General features: G+C 43.0%; 1 protein-coding gene across 2 annotated transcripts in view; it reads left to right on the plus strand.

Annotated features, from left to right (window-relative positions):
• TDP1 (tyrosyl-DNA phosphodiesterase 1) overlaps positions 1-23330 on the plus strand; it is a 165657-nt gene that overhangs the window by 24357 nt on the left and 117970 nt on the right. For both annotated transcript variants that reach the window (XM_077463750.1, XM_077463751.1), the window contains exons 4-8: positions 1711-1766; positions 5049-5145; positions 14659-14693; positions 17360-17452; positions 22605-22775. In XM_077463750.1, coding sequence (XP_077319876.1) covers positions 1711-1766; positions 5049-5145; positions 14659-14693; positions 17360-17452; positions 22605-22775 — 452 coding nt within the window. The remainder of the gene's footprint in view (positions 1-1710; positions 1767-5048; positions 5146-14658; positions 14694-17359; positions 17453-22604; positions 22776-23330) is intronic.

Consider the following 23330-nt stretch of genomic DNA (forward strand, 5'->3'; position numbering starts at 1 on the left):
GGTCCCTCCTTTCATCGGCAATGGTTTCCCTGTGCAGCTGAATGTAGCTGCTCACAGGCATTTCCTTGTACTGTTCCATTGTCCTTTCTCTACTGATGTAGACTCGATGCTCTCTCCCGTTCTAATTCTGGGTGTGTGGTGTGCCACTACTTATATTGACATGGGGCGGGGTCACCGGGTGATGTAATCTGAAGGCCCCACCCTTCTGACATGACCGCCCCATCATGCCCCGGTCGGTGACGTCATAAGGGGTGGGCCTCCCGTGACCCCGCCCCATGCCAATATAAGTGGTAGCACACTACGCACCCAGCTTTAGAGCGGGACAGAGAGAGAGCGTCCAGTCAACATTGGAAGAAGAACAGAGGGAGAAGACAGCGGAGAAGACCCAGCAGAGGCAAAAGACAGAGGGAGAAGAACCGGAGAGGGCTAGAAGACATTAGTGGAGGAGGCAGAAGAGCCGGAGAGGGGATAAGAGATCAGAAGAGACAACGGAGCTGCCTTAATAAATTACTTTAAAAACATGCGTGCTGTGTTTTATTTTTGACACTTTTTATTTAGGTGAATGGGTAGGGGTACAATGTACCTCATACTCATTCACACAGGGTGAGGGCCCCCTTGTTAAAGGGGGCTTCCAGATTCCAATAAGCTCCTCACCTGCAGACCCTGGCAACCAATGGCCAGGGTTGTCGGGAAGAGGCCCTTGTCCTCATCAACAAGGTGCTTTGGGGTGGGGGGAGAGCAGGGCCCCCCTGCTCTCAAAGCACCCACCCCGCCATGTTGAGGGCATGCGGCCTGGTATGGTTTGGGGGGGGGGCGCTTGCTCATCCCCGCCCCCTTTCCTGACCTGCCGGACAATTTTTTCAGCGTGGAGGTTCCCCTTAAAATCCATACCGGACCGAAGGGCCTGGCATGCTCTTGAAGGGGAAACCCATGCCGGTTTTTATTTTAAATTTGCTGTAGAGTTCCCCTTCAAGATCATCAGAGCACAAGTTGTATGCCAAAGTTGGATTAGTTAGGGCGACGATCTGACTTTGATTCGACTTCAGTGATATTCAATGGGCTGAAGGAGGACCAAAGTAGTGCAGGGAGCATTTTCAAAGTTGGGCCGACTTGTGTCGGACAAGTTAAGGACGGCTCTCATAGGGAAACATTGGGAGCTCATGTCGCATGACGTGTGAAAATCAAAGTCGGAGTGTTTGTTGTACCAGTGTGAACCCGGCCTGAATGGAAGAAAGAGTTTCTGTGGACAGGTGTCTTTTTATACACATAACGAGTTGTTGTTAGGAGCACCTTCTTACATTCGCAGGGCTAATCTGTGTACTTCATGAGCACCTACTGTAGCCAGTCTTTGGTAACCAGATCTATTGTTGGTTGGTAGGGGATCAAATACTTATTTTACTCACTGAACTGCATTTTCATTTATAACATTTGTATCGTGTTTTTTTCTGGATTTTGGGTTGATATTCTGTCTCCATCATATAAAATACACCTATGATAAAAATTATAGACCCTTCATTTCTTTTGCAACTGGGCAAACTTACAAAATTTTTCCCCACTGTGTATATTGCAGCAGTCTAGGGTATGTCATGTATAGCACAGTGTACATAGTTCATCAGTTAGGAGTTGATGATGTTTTCTATTGATCAATTATATAAGCCTGTGTCTGTGCTTTTACAATATCTGTATCTTTTTTTTTATATTTTTTTTTAGTTTAACTACTGCATAAATATCCCCTGGCTGGTGAAGCAGTATCCAGAGGAATTCCGGTAGGTGAGAGCGTCTATAATTTTGTGGTTTTCCACACACATAAGATGGCCTCACACAGTGTAATATGATTGTAGATGTACCTATCGCTGTGTAGTGTGATGGAACCCGTCTGATATCCAATCAGGCAGGTGCACGCTCTCTATATTTGTTGGATAAATCTAGAGGGGACTCTGCGGTCCGATTGTAAGCCTTAACCTCTTGTTGCCGACGGCACGTAAATATGCAGCCTCTGGACGGGGGGGCCTTGGCGCAGAGCGGGCGCATATTGTAAAAACAGCTATGCCGAGAATGTGCGTCCTGTGCACTCCTGCCACAGTTACTGGCAGCTAACCGAAAGCTTTCCAATCATGGGTCACATGATCATAAACCCCTACTCCCGTCATCTGCAACCCCTAAAGGGCCAGGAGGTGCCAAGGGGGTTTAAAGGAGGAGCCTTTGATGCCCTGTGCTGCCAGTGTAGTGAACTGATGCCACAATACACAGAGTATCCATTGTAATGCTTATAATGGCAAGTGCTCATTGGTCAGTATGAGCATGGGACTGCGCTGACCAATGAGAAGTACTTCTTTGTTCTGGCACACTTTACTGGCAGAAGACCCGCACGCGCTTCTCATTGGTCAGTACGGCCGCGTGGCAAGCATTTGATTGCAGTGACTGGCCCCAGTGATGCACAGAGATGAAACGAATCTTCCTACATAAGTTATACCTGTTTATCTGCGGTCTTCTCTCCTCTACATCTGTTAAAAGTGCAGAATCTATATGGCTTGTCTGTGCTTCAAGACAGTGCTTAGGATGGCAGTCACAGGCTGTGTGCTGGAGCTCCCTCCCCTGTCACCATTTTTCTCTTGGTGTCAGGAAAACTTATTAGAAGTGACTTGTGCTGATGGCAGGAAAAAGAGGCATCAGACAGAAATGACACTTAGTGCTCTGAAAAGAGACAAGTAGACACTATAGAAGGATATGCTTTGTTCATATTTAATGTCTAAGGTTTACAGACACTTTTAAAGCACACCTTCACCCTCCTGAGGATGTACCCCTTCTCTGCAAAAATAGGGCATTGTTTTCTTTTTGTTTTTTAATGTATAGTCTGCCCTGCCTCCCCATGCACGTCACTTGCTTTAGGCGAATGACGCACACGCTGCCCGCGTTGCCTCCCAAGATATGTACTGTATGTCACATATCCCAGGAGGCATAGCCTTTCATTCAAGAACAGGAGGAGGGGACGGGCCTATCAAGAGGCCGCCCACTGAAGCCGGAAGAGACAACAGGCCCATCTCGATGACGTCAGAGAAAACATGGCGGGGCGGAGCTTTGTCTGGGCATCAGATGGTTTCAGCGGATCAACGCTGGATCCACTGGATGGGTGAATATCTGAAATGTCCAGATGCCTCCATCAGTTAAGCGGGCCAAAAAAAAAAGGTTGGCCAGAGTTCCTCTTTAATTGCGGGCATTATGATGGATCACTTTGGGGCTCTGTATTGCACTGAATGGATCACTACACTGGCAGTACGAAGCATCGCAGCCAGCGGAGTCTTGGGGGGGGGGGGGGGGTGTGGATGTTCGTCCCATTTCACACTAGCGGACTGATAAGGTTTTCATGTTCATTTTTCAGACGGACCCGATTGGACCTTCTAGTCTCCACTATGGAGCAGCTGGTGTTAATAACCATGTGTCCATTGACACCCGCTGACATCCTATCCTGTCTGCTAAAAACAGACGGATGGGGGATCTGTTCCCCATCTGTCTGGCGGATCGGATGGCAGTTGGGTGTAAACGGACAGGCGTTTACATCCGACCGTCCATAGAGGACAGCGGACACAGACCAGCCATCTGCTGGACCAGCGGACAGATTCACCACTGAGTAGGCAGACTCCAGTGGAGCCCGCTCTGTGTGGAAGGGGTCTCAATTTATGTTTATTTTTGTAAAAAGGAGAATTTACCCTTTAACCACTTCAGGACTGCCCCACGCAGATATACTGTGGCAGGGCGGCCCTTTTGTGCAAAGTCACATACCTGTACACTGGGTCCGGGGTGTGCGCACGTGCCGCTGGCGGCCCACTCCTGCTGTGATTGGATACATCGGGAGCCAATCAGTGGGTCCAGCAAACCTGATGTTCGCCGGCACCTTGCGGGTCCATCTGAGGATGAATGTTAACAAGGCAGACCGCTGTTCTGTGAGAGGGGAAGATGGAGATCTTGTGTTCCTGCTAAGCAGGAACACAGATCTCCATCTTCCACCAGCCAAAGCACCTTCCCCCACACAGTAAAAAAGCACCCCCCCCAGGCACACATTTAACCCTTTGATCGCCCCTGATGTTAATCCCTTCCCAGCCAGTGTCATTAGTACAATGACAGTGCATTTTAGCACTGATCACTGTATTGGTGTCACTGGTCCCCAAAAAGTGTCACTTGGTGTCAGAATTGTCTGCCGCAATGTTGCAGTACCGCTAAAAATCGCTAACCGCCACCATTACTATACAAATTCTATAAATATATCCCATAGTTTGGTTTACACAAAAACTATAGCGTCTACAGTCAGTATATGCTTATTGGGATTTTTTTTTACCCCAAAACATGTAGCAGAATACATATTGGCTTAAATTGATTTTTGACATTTTTTTTTAGGATATGTTTTATAGCATACAGTAAAAAAATTATATATTTTTTTTCAAAAATTAAGTCGTTGACCGCCACCATTACTAGTATAAAGAAAAACGCCATAAATATATCCCATAGTTTGTAGACGCTATAATTGATCCAATCATATATTAATATACGCTTATTGGGATTTTTTTTTTTTTTTTTACCAAAAATATGTAACAGAATACATATTGGCTGCAATTTATGAATACATTTTAATTTTTACGTTTTTTTTTTTTTTTTTTTATTGGATATGTTTTATAGCGTATAGTAAAAAATATTTTTTATTTTTCCAAAGTTGTCAGTCTTTTTTATATTTTTTAAATAAAAACTGCAGAGGTGATCAAAAACCACCAAAAGAAAGCTCTATTTGTGGAAAATATTTTATTTGCATACAGCGTTGCACGACCACGCAATGGTCAGTTAAAGTAACGCAGTGCTGTATTACAAAAAATGGCCTGGTCGTGAAAGAGGGGTAAATCTTCCAGAGTTGAAGAGGTTAAGCTGGCTACTTTGAAAGCTGTGTTTTTTTTTTTTTTTTTTGTTTTGTTTTTTGAGAGCTGATGGACAACAGAATTTTTTTTTTAAACGTATTATACAATCGAGATTAATTCACACTGCTGATATCTTCCTATTTCCAGGAATAAACCATTACTGATTGTCCACGGGGAGAAACAGGAATCCAAAGCACGTTTACATGAGGAGGCTCACCCATATGAAAACATCCGCCTGTGTCAGGTATTTGGTAAACGTGATTCTTTCCTCTATAACCACTTGAAGATCAGCCTTTTCTGGCACTTTTTGTTTTTTGTAACCCCTTTTTTTTATTTTTTTTTATTCCTATTACAAGGAATGAAAACATCTCTTCTAATAAAAATAAGGATGACAGGTCCTCTTTATAGGAAGCTCTATAGACCAGACCCAAAATCTCTGCTTTACCTTTAAGGCCAGATTGGCACCTATGCATTTTTTAGTGCTTTTTGCATTTTGCTGATTTACACTACAAAACGTGTTCCATAGGAAACCATGGTATATGGACTGTAGTGCAAATCTGCAAAATGCAAAAAGCACTAAAAATGCATAGATGTGAATCCAGCCTAAATGCCCACCCGGCCACGTCCTCTTTTTTTTTTTTTTTTTTTATTGTGGCAGCAGACATGGTCTTCTGTCACAGCGGAAATTGGGGGGAGGGGCGTGTGGGCCAGTGCATTTATAACATGTAAGATGTTATGAAAGGTGAACTTATCCTTTCATTTCAATTATATATTTATATGACAATTTAACCTCTTGCCGACCAGCCACCGTCATTGTACTCGATGTCCGCCGGCCACCCGCGATCATTCGTTGCAGTGACAGAACGAGGATCTGCCTGTGTAAACAAGGCAAATCTCCGTTCTGACAGGGCAGCCCATCCACCATACAGTTGGAACACACCTGCAGGCAACACATTTAACCCCTTGACTGCCCCTAGTGCAGTGACGGCAAACCTTGGCACCCCAGATGTTTTGGAACTACATTTCCCATTATGCTCAACTACACTTCAGAGTGTACGAGCATCATGGGAAATGTAGTTTCAAAACATCTGGGGGGCCAAGGTTCACCACCACTGTCCTAGTGTTAACCCCTTCATTAGTACTATAACAGTACATATTTTTTTAGCACTGATTCCCAAAAAAGTGTCAAAAATGTCAGTTAGGTGTATGCTGCAATGTCGCAGTCCTGCTAAAAAATTGCAGATCACAGTCATTGCTAGTAAAAAAAAAAAAGTAATAATAATAACAATAAAAATGCCATAAATCTATTCCCTATTTTGTAGATGCTATAACTTTTGCGCTAATTTAACTAATTAATATATGCTTATTGCAATTTTATTTTTATTTATTTTTACCAAAAATATATAGAAGGATCTATATTGGCCTAAAAACTGAGGAAGAAATTTGTTTTTCATATCTTTTTGGGGGAATATTTATTATAGCAAAAAAGTCTCTTTTTTGTTTTGTTTGTTTAGCACGCAAATAATAACCGCATAGGTGATCAAATACCACCAAAAGAAAGCTCTATTTGTGGGGGGAAAAAGGATGTCAATTTTGTTTGGGTACAGAGTCCAACGACCACGCAATTGTCAGTTCAAGTGACGCAGTGCTGTATCAAAAAAAAATGGCCTGGTCTTTAAGGGGGCAAATTCTTCTGGTCCTTAAGTGGTTAAAACAGTTTATTGATATACATTTTTTATTTTTATTGTGTGTACTCTGTATATATAAATATGTATATTTTTTTTATTTCTTTTTCTTTTTTTTTTTTTTTTAAGGAGTTGTTTTACAGCAGAAAGTAAAAAAATTTTTTTGTTTTTTATTTTATTTATTTTTTTAATTGCAAAAAAATAGAAAACCCAGTGGTGATCAAATACCACCAAACTAAAGCTCTGTTTCGGGGATTTGCAATTAGCAGACCTCCCGCTGTTGCAGAACTACAAGTCCCATGATGCATAGCAAGACTCTGACAGCCACAAGCATGACACCCAGTGCAGAGGCATGATGGGGCTTGTAGTTTTGCAACAGCTGGAGGTCTGTTAATTGCATATCCCTGCTCTATTTGTTTGAAAAAAATTACATCAGTTTTGTTTGTGTACGGCGTTGCATGACCCTGCAACTTACCAGTTAAAATAGCGCTGTGCCGAATAGCAAAAGATGACCTGGTCATGAAGTGGGGTAGAATCTTCTGGAGCTCAAGTGGTGAAGGCGGGATGGGAAGAGGTCTACGATGGCGCAAAAAGTGGGCAGCCAAAAAACCGCAAAGGGCGAATGCAAATGTGGACAAAGTGCGAGCCCCCTCATATGATACTTGTGTGGTGTTTGTGTTTTTTTTTTTTTTATTATCACATTGGGATAGTTCACTATGAGTAGATAGAGAGAATATGGTAGAACAGGCAACCAACACTGTTACTTCCAATTCTGAAAAGATTACAGGTAAAGAACTCTGGCCTGACAAGCGGATTCTCCAACACAACAATGCTCCTGCACAAAGATTTTTTTTTTTTTTTTTTTACAGTTCATTCCGGGATTTTAAATTGAAATTGAAATAGCATTTTTACATCCACTGATTGTCTTAAATCAAGAAAGATCAGTTTGGAATGTTGTCATACAGCAGCGTTTCTTAACTACTTAAGGACCGGGTCTCTTCCACGAAGCACCCATCTTCCTTCTGGGTATCGTGGCTCCGGCGCTGTGATTGGCCGGGGTCGCAATGATGTCACTCACGCGCATGCGTGCAGGAGCCGCCACTAACGGTATGATCGCGGTTAGTGGCACGCTCTGTCCACCTGCGCCCTGCTGTCTACGAAGCATGCGCATGTAGGTTTAGGAGATGTTTCTTGCACCTACAGGTAAGCCTTAATCTAGGCTTACCTGTAGGTAAAAGTGCTCAGTAAGGGTTTACAACCACTTTAACCACTTTCAGACCGGACCATTTTGCTGGCTTAAGACCAGACCACTTTTTGCGATTCGGCACTGCGTCGCTTTAACTGACAATTGCACGGACATGCGACGCGACTCCCAAACAAAATTGACGTCCTTTTTTTCCCCACAAATTTCTTTCGGTGGTATTTGATCACCCCTGCGGTTTTTATTTTTTGCGCTATAAACAAAAATAGAGCAACAATTTTGAAAAAACACATTATTTTTAACTTTTTGTTATAATAAATATCCCCCAAAAATATATAAAAAAAAACATTTTTTTTCCCTCAGTTTAGGCCGTTACGTATTCTACATATTTTTGGTAAAAAAAAATCGCAATAAGCATTTTATTGATTGGTTTGCACAAAAGTTATAGCGTTAACAAAATAGGGGATAGTTTTATGACATTTTTATTAATAATTTTTTTTTTTACTAGTAATAGCGACGATCAGCGATTTTTTTTTATTGTGACTGCGACATTGTGGCGGACACATCAGACATTTTTGACACATTTTTGGGACCATTGTCATTTATACAGCAATCAGTGCTATACAAATGCATTGATTCCTGTGTAAATGACACTGGCAGTGAAGGGGTTAACCAGGGGGTGGCAGTGTAGGGGTTAAGTGTTCCCAAGGGCGTGTTACTAACTGTGGGGGGCTGGGCTTTGTGTTAGTGAACACTGATCTCTGCTCCAATCACATGGAGCAGAGATCAGCGTCACCTGTTGCTAGGCGGAACGGGGAGATGCTGTTTACAATGGCATCTTCCCGTTCAGCCGCCCCGTGAGACGATCGAGGGTATCCCCGCAGCGATCGAGACCCCGGGACCCACGACCAGACTCACGGGGGGTCCCGACCGGCACGCGAGTGCGCCCCCGGCGCACTCGCGTAAGCGATAGCAGGGCGGCATATAAAAATGGACGTACTTGTACACCAATATGCCTGCCCGTGCCATTCTGCCGACGTACATCGGCGCGCGCCGGTCGGGAACTGGTTAAAGACCAGGCCTCTTTTTTAGACTTGGTGTTTACAAGTTAAAAACTTTTTTTTGCTAGAAAATTACTTCGAGCCCCCAAACATTGTAAAAAAAAATTCTAGCGATTAAAATAGCTACATTGCAATATTTTCTGTCGCACCGTATTTGTGCACCGGTCTTACAAGCACACTTTTTTTTTTTTTTTAGAAAAAATACACTTATTTGAAAAAAATAAATAAGACAACAGTAAAGTTAGCCCAATTCTTTTTTTTTTTTTTTTATTGTGAAAGATAATGTTACGCCAAGTAAATTGATACCCAACATGTCACGCTTCAAAATTGCGCTTGCTCGTGGAATGGCGACAAACTTTTACCTTTAGGGCTAGAATTATTGCTCTCGCTCTACTGATCGCGGCGATACCTCACATGTGTGGTTTAAACACGGTTTTCATATGCGGGCGCTACTCACGTATGCCTTCGCTTCTGCACGCGAGCTCGGCAGGATGGGGCGCGTTTAAAAAAATGTTTTCTTATTTATTTTACCTTTTTTATTTTTAAACTGTTCTTTAAAAAAAAAAAATGGTGTCACTTTTATTCCTATGACACGGAATGTAAACATCCCTTTACATAGAAAAAAAGCATGACAGGTCCTCTTAAATATGAGATCTGGGGTCATAAAGAAATCAGATCTCATATGTACACTAAAATGCAATAAAAAAAAAAAAAAAAAGAAGAATTTTGTCATTTGAAAAAATTTTTAATAAAAAATGGCTCTTTAAGAGCTATGAGGGGAAGTGAAGTTTTGACGTCCCTGCAATGGTATGGAGATGGGTAGCCATCCTCCCCTCACTTATTTCCATACCATGCCTGAAGAAGGATCCAATCGCCCCTGCCTCTACCGATGGCTCCGGTAAGCGGCGGAGGGTACTGGAGCCGACCCATAAAAGTGATCTCGCGGGAAATCTGCCGCAGAGACCACTATTATCGGAAACCGGACTGCCGGCCAAAGAAGAGGATAGCAGGGTTATAGCAGCTAGCTGCTGCCATAACAAAGATATTCCTCTTCAATGTTAGAACGTATATCGGCTGTCCGAAAGTGTTTAAGCATGTAAACAAGGCATTTCCCCGTTCTGCATAGTGCCGTGACAGAGATCACCGCTCCCTGTCATCGGGAGCAGTGATCGCTGTCATGTCCTAGGTAGCCCATCCCCCACAGTTAGAATCAATCCCTAGGAGACAAATAACCCCTTGATTGCCCCCCCTGGTGTTTAAACCCTTTCCTGCCAATGTCATTTACACAGTAATCGGTGCATTTCTATAGCACTGATCGCTGTATAAATGACAGTGGTCCCAAAATAGTGTCAAAATTGTTCACCATAATGGCCCAGTCACGATAAAAATCGCAGATTGCCGCCATTACTACTAATAAAAAAATTTTTTTTTAATAAAAATGCAATAAAACTATCCCCTATTTTGTAGACACTATAACTTTTGAGCAAACGAATCGCTTATTGCCATTTTACCAAAAATATTTAAAAGAATACATATTGGCCTAAACTGAGGAAAAAAAAATTTTTTTATATATTTTTGTGGGATATTTATCATAGCAAAATTGTCGCTCCTTTTTTTTGTTTATAGCGCAAAAAAATAAAAACGCAGAGGTGATCAAATACCACCAAAATAAAGCTCTATTTGTGGGGAAAAAAAGGACATTAGTATTGTTTTGGTGCAATGTCGCACGACCGTGCAATTGTCAGTTAAATCGATGCAGTGCCGTATCGCAAAAAGTGCTCTGGTCAGGAAGGGGGTAAAATCTTCCGGGGCTGAAGCGGTTAAATTGGAACTTTGCCCATAACAACCTGATAAAAATGAACGTTCTTTAGCAAGGAACATACATTCCACATTAGTAATAATGCTACAAAAATTTTGTGTGTGCTGTAAATTTCCTCCAGCATTGCTCCTGTTTCTTCATGCTGGAGGCCACCATTTTGCCGAAGCCCAGAGCCCCTGAACAGCAGTAAATAATAAAGCGGAACAAAACCCATTGATTTAACAGTTTCAAAATTGTTACATTCATGGAAAGCTGGGATTGCTAACTGTCACATTTTGCTTGTGTAGCACCCTCTACCTAGGTAGGTGCTAGAATAGGATTTTTGTTCTGTAGAGTAGGTAAGTTTAGGCAGGCTGGGCTGGTGAGTGACATGGGCAGTCGGGAGGACTGGGGAGGCACGCCTGAGAGTACTGGGAGCATGCAGTCTGGGGTGGGTGCAGACCCAGCGGAGTGGATTGGTGTCATGGGCAGTGGAGTCGGGCAGCTGCAGTCAGGTGGGCCGGAAAGGCATGGAGAGGGCTGACTGGGAGCAGTAGTCCATCGGTAGGACAGCTAGCACTGGAAACTTTCTATTTTCTTGCTACACCATAGGGGCTTGTGGTCCCTGCCTGCAAAGGGCAGTTGCTGAGGTCTGGCTTAGCCAGTGTTAGGCCTAACCATTTGGTGCTAGCTGGTCCTGAGGCTCAAGAGTTGTGCAGGAGGAAGGAAGAGGAATAGTCTGCAAGCATGGGAAGTGCTGGAGGAGAGTGAAGTAGTGATGTGTACAGGGATCGTACATAGTTTGTCCCAATTGATTGATCTACAATTCACCGGGCATCCCATATTTTCCTTACCCCATCCAAGTTAAATTCCCTCCATAAAACAAACAAAGGACAAGCACGTGGACTGTTCATTGTCTTAGAGTGAATGAGAATTTAATGCCATGCTGGGCAGGGTGACAGGTGGGCCACATCACTTAGCAGCCCCTACGGGGGGTACCACTACACTTGTGTGTAAGACCAAACTGTCAAACCATCAAATGGCTGGTGTCATAACTGATAACATGTGCAGCACCATGGCAGTTGCAGATCAAACAGAAGCAGCTTCCTTGGCTGTAAAGGATAGGAGGGTTTAATTCCACTATACGGCTGTCAGCAGATCGGGCTATACAACTTGTCGGTGCCTAAAAATGGAGAGCAACTGAGGGCGAGGCAGGGTATTGCTGGATTTTACACAGTATAGGCACTTATTTTAAATGTTTTACATGGCTATACCTGCAAAAGGGGCCCGCCTAAAGTGATGTAGCAAGACTTAATTTTCTGACTAAAAATACAGTTTTAAGCACCAGCCATTTTATGGCATTTTATGGTATGACAGTTTGGTTGAGGAAACAAAGAAATGTGACAGTTAGCAATCCTGGCGTTACGGAAATGTACCTGTTTTTTTTAAACTGTTAAATCGATGGGTTTAGTTCTGCGTTATGAATTACTGCTGCTCAGGGGCTCTGGGCTTCAGCGAAATGGAGGGCTCCAGTAAGCAGAAACGGGAGCAATGCTGGAGGCGATTTACACCAACCACTAATTTTTATAGCATAATTATTAATGTAGGATGTATGTTCCTTGCTAAAGAACATTATTTTTTATAAAGTTGTTTTGGGTAAAGTTCCCCTTTAATATTAATAAAATTCTTTGGCAATCTGAGTGCGTGGTAGTTCCCCATATATCTTCTATGTACTATTTTTGGGGAAAATGCACCACACTAGAGTTAGAGATGTAGCAAAGGCATCTTTTTTTAAGTGGTTTGATAAACTTGTACGTAGTGGTGCACCGAAAATTTTGGCCGCCAAAACATATCGGCAGAAAGAAAAAAAGTGCTGATAATGCAGCTGAAAAAGGGGCGGGCCATGTATCATCCCGGCGCATCCCTGTCAGAGTCTCCCCTCCCTCGTGCTCTTCTCACTCCTGTCATGAGATGCAGCCTCCCCAGTGTCCCACCTCCTAGACCGCCTCTTGTGATAGATGGCACACTGATCCAGTGCCAGGAATCATTGTGCCATGTGTCATAGGAGGTGGGACATCCTTACAGCGGCTGCATGGAGGTTCAGATCCAGCTCTGACACACAGCATGAGATCGCGCTACCAGGCACTGGCAGGCTGTATCTTATGGGCAGTGGTAAGCTATACATGATGTGCCTTGGTAGGCTTTACATGCTGGGCACTGGTAGGCTGTACGTGATGGGCACTGGCAGGCTGCGGCATCTGATGGGCACAGGCACTGGTGAGGCTGCATGTAGAGCACAGGCAGGCTGCTGCATCTGATGAGCACAGGCAGGCTGCTGTATCTGACTGGTAGGGTGCATCTGACAGGCACTGGTGAAGCTGCATTTGATGGAGACCGGTGAGGCTGCATTAGTCTCTTGTAGTATGTCTGCAGTCTCTGACCATCTCCTGTATCATGTCTGCTAGAGGTGCACCAAATGGAATTTTTTTCTAATACTATTAGCAATGTGTTTAAGTTTAAGTAAGAGATTGCATACATGATACAAGAGTTTGTAAGAGATTGAGGACATGATACACGAGATGGTTTGAGCCTGGGGACATGATGCAAGAGATGGTTAGAGCCTGGGGACATGATGCAAGAGATGGTTAAAGGCTGAGGACATGATGCAAGAGATGGTTAGAGACTGGGGACATGATGCAAGAGATGGTTAGAGATTGAGGACATGATGCAAGAGATGGTTAGAGACAGAGGACATGATACCAGAGATGGCCAGAGACGGAGGACATGATACATGAGATGGTCAGAGACGGAGGACATGATACAAGAGATGGTCAGAGACGGAGGACATGATACAAGAGCTGGTCAGAGACGGAGGACATGATACAAGAGCTGGTCAGAGACGGAGGACATGATACAAGAGCTGGTCAGAGACGGAGGACATGATACAAGAGCTGGTCAGAGATGGAGGACATGATACAAGAGCTGGTCAGAGACTGAGGTCATGATACAAGAGATGGTTAGAGACTGAGGACATGATACAAGAGATGGTTAGAGGCTGAGGACATGATACAAGAGATGGTTAGAGGCTGAGGACATGATACAAGAGATGGTTAGAGGCTGAGGACATGATACAAGAGATGGTTAGAGGCTGAGGACATGATACAAGAGATGGTTAGAGGCTGAGGACATGATACAAGAGATGGTTAGAGGCTGAGGACATGATACAAGAGATGGTTAGAGGCTGAGCACATGATACAAGAGATGGTTAGAGGCTGAGGACATGATACAAGAGATGGTTAGAGGCTGAGGACATGATACAAGAGATGGTTAGAGGCTGAGGACATGATACAAGAGATGGTTAGAGGCTGAGGACATGATACAAGAGATGGTTAGACACTGAGGACATGATACAAGAGATGGTTAGAGACTGCAGACTGCATTTTTCTTGACCCTTCTTGCAGTAAAGGTGCCAATAATGGCCAACAATAAATTAACATTAATTTAAATTGATGATATTAATTAAAAAGTTGAATATAATACAATTGTATATAAAATAAAAAATATTTTTTTAAAACTGTCATTTTCTGTTTTCGGCCTAGTGCATCCTTCATTTTTGGTTTCGGCGCCAAAATTTAGATTCGGTGCACCCCTAGATGTACATTTATCTTGCTATAAGATTTTCTTCACTAGTTGAACTGCGTGTGCTGCACTGAAAAGCGCATTCCCCCCCCCCCCCCCCAAGAAACGCATTGGGTAAAAAGCATATGCAAGATTATTTGTGATGTATACTGTGTAGCATGTTTCAGTGCACTCGTTCGTGGTTTTAACAAAGAGAATCTGTGAATATCAGATTCATTTGTGTGGAAAAAAATGTAAATGCTTTTATTTGTGGTTTTAGAATTGAGTACTTGCATGTCATAAATCTCCTCCTTCCCTTTTCTAAATATCTTTTCTTTTAAGTATTGTGTGCAATCTCCCCTTTTGTGACAATGTAATGTTCATTTTCCTGCAGGCCAGGCTGGATATGGCTTTCGGGACCCATCACACGTGAGTTCCCAGAATAGTTTATTTGATGAGATATAATTCTTGAACAATGGTGCAGTTGTTCTATATATTATAGTGTGCATAAAGTGACATGTGCATAAATAAATCAATGGGTTGGTGCAAATTCCAACAATTGATAATACAAATAAACATAAAAAACAAATACATAAAATACAGTCAATATAAAGATGAATATTGATAAAGTGCTCCTTCACAAAATATAATAGCTGGTTATGTGATCCGTGCCACCACTTCTATCACCAGGTGCAATGCCTGCTCACCTTTGGACACGACCCCCTTGGGTCATACAAAGCTCTCAATAATGTGTTCTAGGGCGAACCAGCCAAAAATAGCATCAAGATATTCACAGCATCCTTCAATATAAAACCATCTGTTTTCTGGAGCATCTCGGTTAGAGAATGAGAAAAACTTTCATAGCGCAACAATGTAGCTTAATCAGGGCCGTGGGTAGAGGGCATGTAACAATTTCCCACTCACTTCTATTATCTTGTGTGTAGCATATAATTTATTTGTAAGGCAAATCAGGAAGATGCTGCAATCCTCCTTACTGCTACAACCGTGTAACAGACAACTGGATGTGACGTCACCAACTCCTCCCGACGTGTTGCGTCACCAATCAAGTGACTTCTTCAAGGGTGGCGGCATCATGTTGTGGGGATGCTTTTCTTCAGCAAGGAAGCTGGTAAGAGTTGATGGGAAGATGGATGGAGCCAAATACAGGACAATCTTAGAAGAAAACCTGTTAGTCTGTAAAAGACTTGAGACTGGGGCGGAGGTTCACCTTCCAGCAGGACAACGACCCTAAATATACAGCCAGAGCTACAATGGAATGGTTTAGATCAAAGCACATTCATGTGTTAGAATTGCCCAGTCACAGTCCAGACCTAAATCCCATTGAGAATCTGTGGCAAGGCTTGAAAATTGCTGTTCAGACGCTCTCCATCCAATCTGACAGAGCTTGAGAAATTTTGCAAAGAATGGGCAAAAATGTCCCTCTCTAGATGTGCAAAGCTGGTAGAGACATCCCCAAAAAGACTTTCAGCTGTAATTGCAGTGAAAGGCGGTTCTACAAAGAATTGACTCAGGGGGCGCCATACAAATGTACCCCACACTTTTCACATATTTAAAACCATTTATCATTTTCTTTCCACTTCACAATTATGTGCCACTTTGTGTTGGTCTATCACATAAAATCCAAATAAAATAGATTTACGTTTTTGGTTTTAACATGACAAAGTGTGAAAAATTTCAAGGGGTATGAATACTTATTCAAGGGTGTGTGTGTGTGTGTGTGTATATGTGTATGTATGTGTGTGTGTGTATATATATATATATATATATATATATATATATATATATATATATATATATATATATATATATAAATTATATTTTATATGCATCCAAAAAGTATTTACAGCACTTTACTTTTTCCGCATTTTATGTTACAGCCTTATTCCAAAATTGATTCAATTCATTACTTTTCTCAAAATTCTGCAAATAATACCCCATAGTGACAATGTGAAAGTTGGTTTGAAATCTTAACAAATTTATTAAAAATATTCACAGTATTCACAGCCTTTGCTCAATACTTTGAAGCACCGTTGGCACCCATTTTGAGATCTCTAGAGATGTTCAATCGGGTTCAAGTCTGGGCTCTGGCTGGGCCACTCAAGGACATTTACAGAGTTGTCCCGTAGCCACTCCTTTGTTATCTTGGCTGTGTGCTTAGGGTCGTTGTCCTATTGGAAGATTAACCTTCCCCTTAGTCTGAGGTCCACAGCACTCTGGAGTTTCTCATATTGTTTCTCATGGTCTGAGTCCTTCAGATGCCTTTTGGCAACGCTGCCCATTGGGTTCTTGGTCACCTCCCTGACTAAGGCCCTTCTTCTCCGATTTACTCAGTTTAGCCGGGCGGCCCGACTCTAGGAAGAGTCCTGGTGGTAACAAACTTCTTTCCTTTACGGATGATGGAGGCAACTGTGCTCATTGGGACCTTCCCCAGATCTGTGCCTCCATACAATCCTGTCTCGGAGGGCTACAGACAATTCCTTGGACTCCATGGCTTGGTTTGTGCTCTGACATGCACTGTTAACTGTGGGACCTTATATAGACAGGTGTGTGTGCCTTTTCAGATCATGTCCAATCAACTGAATTTACCACAGGTGGACTCAAGTTGTAGAAACATCTCAAGGATGATCAGTGGAAACAGGATGGACCTGAGCTCAATGTTGAGTGTCATGGCAAAGGCTGTGACTACTTATGTACATGGGATTTTTTTTTCATATTTTTATTTTTAATAAAGTTGCAAAGATTTCAAACAAACTTTTTGCAAGTTGACATTATGGGGTATTCTTTGTAATTTTGAGGAAAATAATAAACTTAATCCATTTTGGAATAAGGCTGTAACACAACAAAATGTGGAAAAAGTGAAGCGTAGTGAATACTTTCGGATGCACTGTATAATATATAAGAATAAAAAAAATATATATATGCGCGCACACACACACGCACGCACGCACGCACGCACGCACGCACGCACGCACACACACACACTGGCTTAGTGGTTAGCACTCCTTCCTTGCATTACTGCGTTTGTGTGGGTTTCTGCCCACATTATATCTTCTTCTGCTTTTTCTTTTTTCCAGGAAGATGATGATACTGCTATATGAGGAGGGTCTGCGGGTGGTCATTCATACCAGCAATCTAATTCATGACGACTGGCACCAGAAGACTCAGGGGTATGTACATACAGGTTTCCATAATCTCTTGTATCAGTACACCCTTCCAGTGGCTCTACCCTTCTGTATACCAAGTTAAGTAACTGGCCTCAGGTGATACACAGATACAAAAGATAAAGGATACAAATCCTCCTTTTATAAGTTGTACCTATTTCTCTGCAGTCTTCTCTTATCTGTTTAAAGTGCAGAATTTGTAAAGCTTAGACCCCTTTCACACTGGGGCATTTTTCAGGCATTTATCAGGCGCTTTAGCGTTAAAAAAAAGCGCCTGTGAAGCGCTTGAAAGAAGCCTCATCTGCAATCCCAATGTGAAAGCCCAAGTGCTTTAAGAGCCCTTTCACAATGTCGGCGCCCAAAAAACGCTCGTAAAGCGCCGCTTAAACTAGCAGTGCTTTACCAGCGTTTTTCGAGGGCTATTGGGGCGCTTTCAACCCCTGCTAGTGGCCAAATAAAGGGTTAAAAGCGCCCACAAAACGCTGCTGCCAAAAGCGCTTTTCAGGCGTTTTACAGGCGCTTCCCATTGATTTAAATGGGAAGGGGCGCTTTAGGAGCGGTGTATTCACCGCTCCAAAAGCGCTGCGAAGAAGCTGCCTGCAGGACTTTTTTTGACATCCTGCCAGCGCAGCGCCTCAGTGTGAAAGCACTCTGGCTTTTACAAAGAGATTGCGGTTGCGGCTTCTTTCAGGCGCTTTACAGGTGCTTTTCTAAAGCGCCTGAAAAACACACCAGTGTGAAAGGGATCTCGGTGTGAAAGCACTCGGGCTTTTACATTGGGATTGCAGTTGCGGCTTCTTTCAAGCGCTTTACAGGCGCTTTTTTAACGCTAAAGCGCCTGAAAAAAGCCTTAAAAACGCCCCAGTGTGAAAGGGGTCTTAAAGTGTTACTAAACTCGGACCCTGCATTCACTATATCTGGTCTCCCACAGTACAAGGGACATGAAAATGTAATTATTTTAGTAAATATAAACTGATAAATACATTTTCTCATCAGCAGTATATAGCAGTCTTGTGACTTTTATCAGTGTCTGGTTAAAGCATAAAGGAGGAGATTTCATTCTCCTCTGACTGTCCCATGAGACTGCAGGACCCCTGATTCTCTGTCTGGACAGTGCTGATTGGCGCTGTGCTCATCACATGCACCCTCCCAGAGAAAAAACCTCTCTAGCGATACACACCAAACCATGTGCAGAGTGACTCCAAACGTTTTGTCATATTAGGAGATGGATTGGGGACAGTGGAAGAAGGGAAGGATCAGAGAAGACAGGATCAAACAGCTTTTTTTACACAATGTGGAGGATTACCCTCTTAGGTTCTACAGCGAATATAACGAGCATACTTCCCTGCATATACAGACTGATTTTACGGTTGTGGGTTTAGTAACACTTTAACCAATTCAGCCCCGGAAGATTTTACCCCCTTCCTGACCAGAGCACTTTTTGCAATCCGCCACTGCGTCGTTTTAACAGACAATTGTGCAGTCGTGTGACGCTGTACCAAAACAAAATTGATGTCCTTTTTTTCCCCCAAATAGAACTTTATTTTGATGGTATTTGGTCACCTCTGCATTTTTTATTTTTTGCGCTATAAACAAAAAAAACTGCCAATTTAGAAAAATAAATGTTTTTATTACTTTTTGCTATAATAAACAGCCCCCAAAAATATATAAAAAAACTATTTTTTTTCCTCAGTTTAGTATGATATGTATTCTTCAACATATTTTTGCTAAAAAAAATCCCAATAAGCGTATATTGATTACAAAATAGATAGTTTTATGGAATTTTTTTATTATTATTTTTTATATTAGTAATGACGGGGATCTGCGATTTTTTCAGTGTGACTGCGACATTATGGCAGGCAGATTGGACACTTTTGACACTATTTTGGGACCATTGTCATTTATACAGCAATCAGTGCTATAAAAATGCACTGATTGCTGTGTAAATGACACTGGCAGGGAAGGGGTTAACCATCAGGGGGCAATGAAGGTGTTAAGTGTGTCCTAGGGAGTGATTCTAACTGTAGGGGGATGGGCTTCAACTCGCATTGGCAGCGATCACTGCTCTCGATGACAGGGAGGAGTAGATCTCTGTCATGTCACTAGGCAGAACAGGGAAATGCCTTGTTTACATCGGCACTTCCCTGTTCTGTGGCTCCGTGACACGATCGCCGGCACGGTCACGCTGTACCCGGCAGGCGTTTGCGCCTGCTACCCCCTGGTTCTCAAAGGGCACGTACAGGTACGCCCATTTGCCCACCGCTGCCATTGTGCCGACGTACATCAGCGTATGACCGTCGGCAAGTGGTTAAAGCTTGAGCTGGACACAAATATCTGTAGTGTCTTCTTATCTCTCTCCAAAGCACTGAGTCCTGTGTGTTTCTTCTCTCCCATAGCTCTGTTAGCAGCCTGATAACTTCTCACAAGTTCTCAGACACAGGAGGTAAAAGCAGCCTGAAGTTTGTGTCCTGGGAGGTTGCTATAAATAGATTAGCAGAGTGCTGCTCAATTCAGAGCAGAGCTCTGCACATTACTTCCTGCGTTTGCCTATGAAAAAGGGGGGGGGGGGGTGCCTTTCCTCCAATCACTCCCAGTGCTGAACAGGAAGAGAAAATCTCTAAGGCCGGGTTCACACTATAACCCACTGTGGATCGCACAGGAGCGCTGTGTGTCCCTGTTCCCCATTTCAGGGACGAATCTGAGCCGGTTCTATGCCTGAATTCACCCCTGAATTGGAGCTTCGCAGCTTCCTGACGACGCAAAACTGCGAAAAGCGTAGAAGCTGTGGGAGATATACTTTCTTTAAGGAATAGCCAGGAACAGGTTGGCTGAGTGGAGGGAGGAGAGTACCACCTGCGGAACATCATTGGCTTGGCCGATTCCATGCTGTTTTCTTATGGCTGGATAAGCTTGGTGTCGGCTAATAGACACACTGAAATGTGAGTGCAATATGTTTTAAAAGATTTTCTTAATTGAAGGTGAAACGGTTTTACACTATGTTGGTTTTATTTACCTTTGTATGAACATACGGATATTGAGGAACTGCTAACGGGAGAGTAGATTGAGGATTGGTTATCCATTGAATGAACTGAAGGTTTATTGTATGGTGAAGTCTGGTGAGTGGCCATTCTTTAAGGTGGTGGTGGCACGATTTGGTTTTCCTTTGGTGACACGTGTGGAATATTTATCAGAAGATGAACGGAAACTGAGTTGAAACAGCTTGATCCGGTTGAATGAACCATTGCATAAGAAGGACTATGATTTAATGAGATATACACCCACACAAAATTTAAGTTTTATAATAGAAACAGTGATTTTGTTGTATATTTTAGGGGGTGATTTTGGGTGATCATTACATATATATTGACACAATAGAGCGAGTGATTATAAGTGAGTTTGGTATACACTTAAAGCACTTTTTATGATCTGGGGGTAGTATTAGAAGGAGGCGCAACCCCCAAGTATATATTTTTCACTTATCGTTGCCTCACAAGGTGGGGGAGTCAGATTGGGTTTGCAGCGCACTTATAAGGAAAGAAGGAGTAGGTTTGAGCGCCGGTACAATTTATAGTTTTTTTTTTTTTTTTATTAGAAGTTGTTGCTTCAGATTTTCTTTTGCATTCTCCCAAACTTGTAGAGTTAAAGATAACAAGTCAATGACATAAGCCCTCATTTTAGTGCAGGATAAGCCTGTGACTACACAATGCATGTCCTGGTGGTGTTCAGCAGAGGGCTCTGATGGAGAGACATAGGCCAGGATCCCTCCCTGTGCCGCCACCATTGTCCTGTTTGTGATCCCCTGCCGCCTTTTGTTCCCCCATCACATCTAAAAGCTTTTACCATTCCTGGCTGTACCAGCGGCACTCCGCGCCATTCCCAGACACATTAGCTTTCCTTGTGTGTTCAGATGTGTCCCGCATCTCTCTGGCTTTCAGATTATAGAGCTGGTATCTTATCGTTACTGCCTGCTGCAGCTCTTCTGTACTAATAATTAAGAAAATGTTTTACTCTAAACATGTAATCATTGTTAGTTTTTTAAACTGAATGTGGATAAGCTTTTCAGGTACAGGTACTTCATTGGAAAGGATTTGAGCAAACTTTATTGTGAGATTTTGCCTTTACTGTAATCACATGATCAGTTCCAGTGTTATATTTGGCAAAACCTCATCCCTCTGGGAGTGAAGGAAAGTTGAGACACCTTCATTTGCCATGACCTTCCCTAACCACACCACCACGTGCCATGACCTTCTTTAACTACACCAACATGTACCATGACCTTCTCTAACCACACCACCACGTGCCATGAGTTACTCTAACCCCACCAACACGTGCCATGACCTTCTCTAACCACACCATCACATGCCATGACATTCTCTAACCACACCATCACCTGCCATGACCTTTTCTAACCACAACATCACGTGTTATGACCTTCTCTAGCCACACCATCATGTGCCATGACCTTCTCTGACCACACCACCACGTGCCATGAGCTTCTCAAACCACAGCACCACGTGCCATGAGCTTCTCAAACCACAGCACCACGTGCCATGAGCTTCTCAAACCACACCACCATGTGCCGTGACCTTCTCTAACCACAACACCATGGGCCGTGACCTTCTCTAACCGCAACACCATGGGCCGTGACCTTCTCTAACCGCAACACCATGTGCCGTGACCTTCTCTAACCACAACACCATGTGCCGTGGCCTTCTCTAACCACAACACCATGTGCCGTGGCCTTCTCTAACCACAACACCATGTGCCGTGGCCTTCTCTAACCACAACACCATGTGCCGTGACCTTCTCTAACCACAACACCATGTGCCGTGACCTTCTCTAACCACAACACCATGTGCCGTGACCTTCTCTAACCACAACACCATGTGCCGTGACCTTCTATAACCACAACACCATGTGCCGTGACCTTCTATAACCACAACACCATGTGCCGTGACCTTCTCTAACCATAACACCATGTGCCATGACCTTCTCTAACCACAAAACCATGTGCCTTGACCATCTCTGATCACATCATCATGTGCCATCACCTTTATCAACCACATCACTATGTGCTATGACCTTCTTTAACCACCACAGAAGTCCTGCCGGCTGTTTTATCAAACCATCTTTCTCTTTCATTGCCATATGTTTTTAGGATTTGGTTGAGTCCCCTATATCCTAAGTTGCCGGAAGGTTCATCCTCTCTAGCTGGAGAATCGATCACCAACTTCAGGTCTGACCTAATGGCATACCTGGCAGCATACAACTCCCCAAGCCTGCGTGAATGGATCGATATTATCAAACAGCATGATTTGTCAGAGACCAGGTCTGTACCCCCATCTTTTCCATCCATCTTTTATGAAGCCACGATATGATACCTATAGATACATGTAGCACAGCTCATTGGAACTCTTGGCAAAATCCAAAATTACATTTTGTCCAGTGACGACCCCAAAGATGTGGGTGGAGACAGAGCTATATTGAAGGGTGACACAAGCTATGCCTGAGTATGCTCTGCACAGTTTATGTAAGTTATTATACACATTGAATGTACTTTTCAGAAATATAAATTACATTTAAAGAAGAATTTCAGGCATAGTATATTTTTATATAACTTAAACAAGCTATAAATATTCATTTGTTGTGCCTTCCCCTTTAAATGATAAGATAACAATAAACAGTCAGCGCTAAAATAGTGAAGTCTGAAGTCAATGATAAATTGTTACACAATATAGTGAAATTGTATCATATAACAAGAGAATCCCAAGACAAACCCAACCAGGACAGAGGCCCATGGAGAGAGGAGACCATTCTCTAATGATGGACAACTACAAAATGGATGCTAAGAGTGAGGCTTGGATTAATTCTCTGAATAAGGACA

Source organism: Lithobates pipiens, unplaced genomic scaffold, assembly GCF_037356315.1.
Source record: "Lithobates pipiens isolate NorthernLeopardFrog02 unplaced genomic scaffold, aLitPip1_a1.2 Scaffold_30, whole genome shotgun sequence".
NCBI lineage: Eukaryota > Metazoa > Chordata > Amphibia > Anura > Ranidae > Lithobates > Lithobates pipiens.